Source organism: Tasmannia lanceolata, unplaced genomic scaffold (assembly GCF_043159265.1).
Source record: "Tasmannia lanceolata isolate RefF3 unplaced genomic scaffold, GAP_Taslan_0.1 ptg000003l, whole genome shotgun sequence".
NCBI lineage: Eukaryota > Viridiplantae > Streptophyta > Magnoliopsida > Canellales > Winteraceae > Tasmannia > Tasmannia lanceolata.
The window spans coordinates 61,431,472-61,440,996 of NW_027518680.1; the positions used below are offsets into that span (position 1 = coordinate 61,431,472).

Consider the following 9,525-nt stretch of genomic DNA (forward strand, 5'->3'; position numbering starts at 1 on the left):
GAAGTGATTATGATGTAGAAAGGTGGGCTTCTCTTGCCTCCTTCTCTTTTGCCCTCTTCTGAATCAAATTCAAAAGAAAGTGTCTGGTGAGGTATCATTCCACTCCACATTGATTGATTTTTGAAATATGACAGTAGATCATGGGCCTACTGCCATCAGGCCCATTAATCATGTCGGCCAGCCGAGTAGCTCTCGTTTTATCATCATCGAATGATCCTATGATTTAAAAATCGGACCCGTGATTGAATTGAAAAAGGTCCGGTTCAGTCGAAACTTGAAACTAGTCCAACCACGATTCAACCTGCGTGGTACTCTCGGTTTCCCTAGCATTACTCAATGAAGGAAACATCAGTATACAATTTTTCAAAAAGTTGTGAGGCCCACTTCATAAGATGATCCAAACTGTTCATTTTTCGGGCTACAAGGTAAATAGGTTGTACCCCATAGCTCATTCTGCAGGAGTGCACATTATAGTAAACTCTATAAATCGGAGGGTTAGTATCCGTTGTGGCCCAACAAATGAACTGTGTGGATCATCCTACGAAGTGGGCCCCACTCAATCAGGGGTGAATGGGTCCACGAATATCGTTGTTGATCACCCCACAGCTTATTGCCCTTGATTCCACCCTCATCGGATGATTCTATACCTTTGATCAAGCATGATGGAAAAAGATACCTTTAAGCAGTAAGTTTATATTTGTATCCCTCAATCTTGAGGATGAGATCTCCATTTAGCCTCAGACTTGAATCTATTGGGCCACCCTATGAGTTGAATCTATTGGGCCACCCTATGATGGCCCACCGGATTAACAAATTCCTATCACCAAGCACGTATGTCGCGTGTGCATTTGATCATGGTCGTTGATTTTCCTTCATCAAGATTATATTGTTCTGCTAGTTAATCTCTAAAATTAATTTCAAAATTTTAAAAACAAGAAATTAAAGAAATTACAAAGAAATTGATAAAATAATTTTTTTAAAAAATATCTTGATGAATGATGATGGTTGATGAAAAAGACATCCATTTAAGATGGCCATGTTTGACCACCATGAAAAATTATTCCATGGAATATTCATGGGCCCAACTGCATGAGAGGGACCTAAAAGGACTGAAGGAAAAGGAGAGAGAGGGAGAATTGAGTGGGGGGGAGTAGAGATGGCATACAAAATCCTAAAAAAATAGTGAAAAGAAAATACCTATGTAGAATTGGGGCTTTGTTTTCTTGGTTTTTAGGACCTTTTCATGCTCCCTTCATTCCCATCCTTTCAAGTCTCTCCATCTCCCACCCACCTCCTACAACTGGTCCCACAAGTATTGATGGTGGCCAAACATGGCCTAAGATATTTTTTAGGCCCTTTCTCCATGTATGGTACAAGTAGGTGGTAGGGCTCAATTTTTCATGCCAAATTGTTTAAATATATGCTTGGATTGCAAGAAAAACATTTCTGACATAAAATTTTCTTAAAATAATATTTTCCTTCCATGATTTAGACGAAAATGATATGACTATGGTTAATTTAGAGGGATATTATCATAAATTGAAGGTCTCTTTGATTAAAATCTTAATAGAATTGGTTTAGTTAACTTTGTATTTGTGAAACAACCAATTACTCCAAAAGCTTAAGCTATTAGAATTGGTGTTATTTAATCATTTATACTTCAACACTCCCCATCACGTGTGGCCCCACTTTTGGGGGCCTTACACATGGATTTCTAATATCAAGGAGTTGTTAGGTTTTGAACTCAAGACCTGTCGTGAGGCAATCAATATCTTACCATGTGAAAAAACCTATTACTTCAAAAGCTCGAACTCTTAGAGAAGTAGATTGGTTGACATGGTATCAAAGCAAAGATCCTGAGTTCAAAACTCCTTGATATGAAAAATCCACATGTAATGGCCAACACAAAGAGGGGCCACATGTGCCATGTGTAGGCCAACCTTAAAAAGAGGGGCCACACGTAAAGGGAGTGTTAAAGTATAAAAGATTAAATAATGCCATCTCCAACCGCTTAAGCTTTTGGAGTAATTAGTCATTCGCATTTTTTGTGTGCAAAAAAATAAGAAATTTTGAGAAATATTTTTCCTTCGTAAGCTTTTGACAAACATCCTCTTAAACATATAAACTATAGCTGAGCCCTCACCTTTTACATAAGCGCCCCCGTTTTTTTCCCTGGGCCATCATCCCATCCCCTCTAGTGTATTTATGATACTCTTTTTATAGTACAAGGGGACCCGGGAATGAAAAAGGGGTGAAGATATCATTCCCCTCTACATGATTCTAAAAGGGAAATGATATAGTCGCCCCTTTTCCTTCCTTGGCCCACCCCCTTGTCACGTAAAAGAGCAGCCATCGATACACTAGAGGAGGCTGGCCCAGGGAAGAAAAGGAGGCGGATATATCACTTCCCTTCTAAAAAGGTCTCTACAGAATGTGTAAAACACAGCTTTAATGGGGACTAAAGTCATGTTACAAAAATGTTAGCATGGTACTCTTGTTATTGGCACTCATTCTGCAGAAAAAGGATTGTGCCCAGTCTACAAGTGCAAAAACACGTACTTACAAAAGTTGTATTTTTAGGATTATGCAAAAGAGAGGGGCCCAATTATAATTTTCTAAGTTTAATGTTGAGAAAATCCACCGGGCAATCCGATCCGATCGTGCACAAATATAATGGAAAAAGTAAAATAAACAAGCAAATCAAGCTACAAGATAAACACCAAGATTTTACGTGGTTCGGCAAAGCCTACTCCACGGGCGAGAAACAAGATCTTCCACTATGAGAAAAAATAATATACAAGGATTACAATGGATTAATCACAAACCCACAAACCCACAACCCTTTCCTTGCTTCTCAAACCTAAGATCGTACCCAAAAGAAAACCCGAGAGAAAACCCCAAGAGAATACCCCAAGAAGTAAACCCAGATAGAAAACCCTCTATTCTTCTTCTTCTCCCTTTGTCTCTCTCTATTCACTTCTCTTTTTCTTTTTCTCTTTCCCTCTCTTGATTTTTCCACTCGATCTCCAAAGAAGAAAGCCACTTCCTCTTTCTAGTTGTTTCCAAGAAATCCAAATAAGAGGGTTTCTATCTTTGCCTCTTGCCTTCCCACCCAAGCCACCTACGGTGGGTGGGAAATAAGGCAACCTTCCAACAATCTCCACCTTGGCTTATTTTCCAGCCACCTGAAGATTTTCCGTTGATGTCTCCACCGGTTCACTATTACCGCAAACCACCATTGGCCTTCTAAAGTACCAGCTACACACCCTCGAATCACTTTGGTTCTGACTCCTCCAGATTCGATCAACACAGCCAATGCACATGTCTAGCTGCCAACCCGTTGACTCACCTAGTCAACCTTGGAGATGGATCTCGATCCATCCTCCCCAACACAGGTACTGTCATCCTCTCACAATCGTCTGCAACTTGGAAACCCGTCTCTGCACCAACTGCAAAAGAGACCCTACGCATGCACGCGCTACCACTCCGTTTCCAACTAACCATCGAGATCTTAGGAACACTAGTCACCGTGTCCCCAACCAGACGATATAATCCACCACACTTCTCTCCTTTCATCAGAACCATACAGCCACGTGTGATTTTCATGGCTCCACCTGCAGCTGAAAACCTGCAACCCCTGGAGTCCAACCGGCCAAGCGATACTAGATTCTTCCGTAGCTTTGGGACATACGCCACACCACCCAAAGTACGAACCACTCCATCGAACATCTTGATCTTTACCGTCCCAACTCCCGTGACGTCACAAGTGAACCTGTCACCCAAGGACACTACACCAGCCCTTGTCTCATAGAATGTATCAAAATATTCCCTCCTGGAGCATATATGAACAGAGCAACCTGAATCTAGAATCCACTCATCATGAGAAGTGTGATTACCTGAGGAGACTGTAAGAACGTCTCCAAACACTTTGCTCTGTTCTCTCGCCACCACAGCATTCGTAACACCATTGTCCACCTGGTCAGCTAGCTTTGGACAATCCCGATTAATGTGGCCATATTCCTTGCAATGTTAACATTGCACACCCTTTCCACCGACCCTGGATCTTGACCTGCCTTTTCTTGATCCCTTGTCAGACGACCTTCCTCTTTGATTCCCACCATGAACAACCAACCCTTGTTCTTCACTTACACCAAGAACAAGTTTCTTCCGCATCTCATTCGATAAAAGCGATGCCATGACTTCCTCAAACTTTATCGTATCCTTACCATACAATAAAGTCGTCACCAAGTTGTCATACGAATCAGGAAGAGAAGTAAGAAGCAAAAGGGCATTGTCTTCTTCCTTCAACTTTTCTTCTGCCTTGTGGAGCTGATCCACAAGCCCGTTAAACATCGTAATGTGTTCCAAAAGATTCCCGCCTTCCTGCATCTTCAGCCCGTACAATTGCCGCTTCAGATACAACCGATTGGCCAAGCTTTTTGACATATAAAGCTTTTCCAACTTATCCCATAATTTAGGCTCATCTTCTTTTTCCATAACGTTAAACGTAACGCTATCTGTCAGACATAGTCGAATAATGCTGACCGCCTTCGACTCAATGTCTTCCCACTCGGCATCCGTCATCTTCTTCGGCTTCCCATCATTTCCTTTCAACGCCTTAGACAAGTCCTGTTGAACTAGGATGTCCTTCACCCTCATCTGCCATAGGGTGAAACTTCCCTTTCCGTCAAATCTATCGATGTTGAACTGAGTAGAACTTGATTTTACCGTCATCTCAGATTACTCCGCCCTTCATAGTGTAGTGCTCCACCTCGAACGAGAATCTTTCTTGGACAATCTTTCTACTCCAAAAAATCACTCTAACTGCGATCCACCCACGATCACTCCACCTAGCCTCGACGATCGCTCCACCTGAGCTTTGATACCACTTGTTGAGAAAATCCGCCAGACAATCCGATCCGATCGTGCACAAATATAACAGAAAAGTAAAATAAACAAGCAAATCAAGCCACAAGATGAACACCAAGATTTTACGTGGTTCGGCAAAGCCTGCTCCACGGGCGAGAAACACGATCTTCCACTATGAGAAAAAACAATATACAAGGATTACAATGGATTAATCACAAACCCACAACCCTTTCCTTGCTTCTTAAACCTAAGAACGTACCCAAGAGAAAACCCCAAGAGAAACCCAAGAGAATACCCCAAGAAGAAAACCCAGATAGAAAACCCTCTATTCTTCTTCTTCTCCCTTTGTCTCTCTCTCTTCACTTCTCTTTTTCTTTTTCTCTCTTTCCCTCTCTTGATTTTTCCACTCTCCAAAGAAGAAAGCCCCTTCATCTTTTTAGTTGTTTCCAAGAAATCCAAATAAAAGGGTTTCTATCTTTGCCTCTTGCCTTCCCACCCAAGCCACCTACGGTGGGTGGGAAATAAGGCAACTTTCCAACATTTAAGAAGATAGAGTTACCATATAAGGTTTATGGGGCTTCTTAATAAAAACAACCAATGGGGTGGTTCTCCACATGGGATAAACTGTTCCTTGTTTGGCTATTATTCAAATTCAAGAATAATTTTACATTGGAATTGGTCAAAAACAATTTCTTAATTATAAGTGTTCTCATATGTACTTATTCATACAAACTCTGTTCGAAGTTGAAGCACAAACACAAAACAAATCATAACATCACAATAACTAATAGGGAAATGATTTCAGCGCTCCAATGTTTTGATAAAAATGCGCTCCACAAGTTTGTCGTGTAGTATTTAAGGGCTTTAAGAGGTGTAGTATTTAAGGGCTTCAAGAGCTTTTTGAGAACCGTAATATTCTTCTGATAGCCCTTTAAATACTATACGACAAAAGTTGGAGCCCATGTTTATCAAAACATTGGAGCGCAGAAATCGTTTACCTAACTAATATCTCAAAGATGTTCAATACCTCACTATTCAACGATCAGTGAAGAAACTATTGATCGTCGGCATAATCTCAGGCCTTCTGTTTCGAACAAACTTTCTAAGACTGTGTTCAGCATATCGTTCTCCCTCAGCATAGTTTTCCAACACTCCCGCAGCCTTGTTGTCCTTGCTCAACCTGGTTTTGTTGTAAACAAAAAACAATAATCCACAAGTTAAGGCTCTTACTACTTAAATCTATCAAGTTCATTCTTCTTTGGATAGTCCTAAAAATTATTTGCATATCATCTTATTCTAATATATAATCGCTGTTTTCCTCGTTCAACCGGGTTTTGTAGTAAACCAAAGAAAACTCACAAGGCTCTTAGTATAAGATCTTATGTGAGCAAGAGTTACCCATTAAGGAAAGTGATCAGTAAGAGATATAATATAATTACTGCATCTCATCCTTAGTGAGACTTGAATGATTTGTTTAGCTCTAAGTTCAACTACATCAAGATCAGTAGTTGGTTAAATTGATTAAGCTACTTAGAGTTCTATTATGGGTGGAACTTTAAGCATTTTTTCCTATAAATAAAGGGGATGGTCTCTCCTTCTATGTAACTGACCATAAGGATATCTTTCCCATTAGAGATCAAGTTGACCATAAAGGCAATGGAAGATCCAGCCCAGATCAATCTCTACTGTTGCCGATCGAGAGATAAGTTCTTAATCTTTCTTTTGTAATCTAGTAATTTGCATGGTTAGATCCATTTAGGTTAATAGATTTGTAGTGTTGTTTTGATTAGATCTATTGTATATGTGATTATGGCATTTTCTAGAAATTCTTTGAATATCCTGACCCTAGTTTAACACTTGCTACTTAAATCTATTAAGTACAATTATCTTTGGATAACCCTAAAAATTATTTGAATATCATCTTATATAGTCTTATTTGCATATAATCTTAAATGCTAGTAATGTTTATAACATTTTCTCTCTCTTAGTTAATGGCTTCCAAAGTGGTGCTTAAATGCTACTAATGTCTCTGCATGTATATTTTGAGATCATTATTGGCATGATTTGGGACCTCTTCAAATACCGCTAAAACTTCTTCTCATTTGCAAATGGGCCACAAATATCTCCGGCATTTTTAGAAAATAACATGATTTTCTTGCTTGTATTTTGATAAAATGAAAAAACCCCGAGATTTTGAAAAATCATCGAGATTCCGCGTTGTAGTTTATTTTTACTGCAAAAATGTCACGAAAAGATCGTGATAAATTCACGATTTTATTTGTTGTCCTAATTTTGTTTTAAATTTTAAATTTTTATGTATCTTATTTTTCTAATTTTTCTCCGGTAAATACCTGAAAATAATAAAATATTTAAATAAAATATCCCGGGAAGATATGTTTGTTTTTAGGATTGTAGACAACACCCACACTAATGTTGCGATATGCTTGTCATTTTATAGAAGAAAATGGTTTGAAGTTGGATATTTGATAAGTTATTTTTAAAAATATAAATTTCTAATTATTAAATAATTTTATAATAAAAATAAATAATTTCTGAAATGGAAAAAATAAACCAATTCATTAATTGATAGATTAATAACATGTATAAAATTAGGACCAGGCTTGTCCATTTGATAACATTTTTTTGAAAGTATATTTTCCTCTAATTTTAAAGGATTAAATCAATGAAAATGACAGATTTGTATTATTTTCAAAAAAATGAAAATGGCATTTCATGAATTAATTTCGATCTTGGTTACGCAGTAGTAAGTAGGCAAAAATTTCAGAAATAGAACCATATGATTTGATTCGGTCTCAAAATCCCGTAATAACCGAAACTAGAAAACCCTATCAAGCACACTATAATATCAGACCAGTTGCGGAGGGACATATAGCGTGGGGTGGCCACGGCCCCCCAATGACTTGCAAAATCCATTTTATAGTACTGATATGTGCAGAAATTATTACAGAAAGTTAGAAAGCGGGACTATAGGACAATACTAATGGTGTCATAAAAATATTAGAGAGAGAAGAAATGGTGATCATAGAGGTAAAGAAATCCTAATATAATTGGCAAAAGGGTCCAAGCTAGAAATGATGGGAATATCGTGTACTAATATGTATGCATTATTGTAAAAATAATAGCTAGATAGTAAGTAATGGACCGACCTAACTTCAGGGTTGATCCAGATGTTGCGAACCAGCTGAATTGTACACATTCCTATTGCGACTCCAACCACAGCAAAGAGTGGATAAACCTACAGATGCCAGTAGAAATTAGAAGATAACACACCCACAAAAAAGAAATTCAGAGAGAAGAAGAAGAAGAAGATTACCTCGGGTTTCAACCATCGATTAGGAGTGGAAGCCATGATTGCAGGTCTCAGGAAAAAAAGTTCATAGCAACAAAACTTAGAAAAGACTCGACTCTCTCCCTCTCACAGAGAGATCCCAATGTGTGTGTGTATACCTTATGCGGTGTCCGTACACACACACACACACACACATTGGGGTCCAACAAATGAACAATTTGGATTTTAAGAATAACGTTGGCTCCAATGAATTTTCTAACAAAAATACCTTATGCGGTGTCCGTATATAGGTGCACCTATTCTTTTAAAAAATAGAGTAGGCCCACCTTCTTCGAAGATCTAAACAATTCAGTTGTTGGACGCCAACATGTAATTAGGATGTACTTCACAAATCATCTCCGTAGGATGATCCTAACCTTCCTATCAATGGAGATTTCTATACGGTGTAACTCGTCAACATATTAGAGGGTTAGGTTCATCCCATGGAGATGATTTTTAGTGCATAGTTTACTTACATTGGGGCGCAAAAATTGAATGGTTTGGATCTTCAAACAAGGTGGGCTCCAGTGTATTTAAAATAAATATATGTACCTTTGGGTGGGGCCACCTAATATATTGCACAAAAGAGGAGATATTATATGGTGTCTATGACTAGGGATGCGCATACTTTTAAAAAAATACACTGATCCTAACCATTCAATTGTTTGGCTTCAATGTGAATAGGTTGTTCCCCCAAAATTATCTCTATTGGATGATCCTAAACCTTCGATCTATAGACATGCGACATCCTATATAATTCTCCACACATTGAAGAGTTGGGATTATCTTATAGAGATGATTTTGAGGCAATGCCTACGGCAAATGTGGGGACTTGTAAGGACGAAAACATGTAACAACTCGTGAAAAGGTAAAAAGAGAACGAATGGAGACTAGCAGGGGACCAATTTAAGCTTGCCTAAAAAGATAACAACCAGTAAAAATAAGGTAAAAAGGGGAAGCGTCCAAGAAAAATGCATAACATATTAACATCCTAAGGTAAATTCTTCACCTTCAAGCTTCATTGGCATAAACCCAAGTTTTGAGAGGGGAGAGGATGGTCGTGTGTGATTTTAAATCCCCTAGGTATTTCTTAGATTGTTCTAAACTCTAGGGAAGTCGAGTGGATTGTGGGTCACTCTGAGAATGCCTGGGACTTTTCAAGCAGGGTCTTCAGTGGGGATTTCAGAGTGATCAGGGCTTTAAAGTCCTACATTGGTCGTGAAAAAATGGGGCATTATAAAGTCCTAAAAAGTTTTAGATTCTAATTTTTCACCATTAATATATAGGAAGTTTGTGGGCCCTCAATT

The 9,525-nt window shown here is 38.6% G+C and overlaps 1 protein-coding gene across 1 annotated transcript; it reads right to left on the reverse strand.

Moving 5' to 3' along the window:
- Positions 1 to 5,755: 5,755 nt before the first annotated feature.
- On the reverse strand, positions 5,756 to 8,349 carry LOC143864010 (uncharacterized). Its single transcript, XM_077374829.1, has 3 exons — positions 8,204 to 8,349; positions 8,037 to 8,125; positions 5,756 to 6,049 (listed from the first exon to the last, which is right to left on the reverse strand). Exons 1-3 carry the CDS (start codon positions 8,237 to 8,239, stop codon positions 5,905 to 5,907), a joined length of 270 nt encoding a protein of 89 aa, XP_077230944.1. The 5' UTR covers positions 8,240 to 8,349; the 3' UTR covers positions 5,756 to 5,904.
- Between the last annotated feature and the right edge of the window lie 1,176 nt (positions 8,350 to 9,525).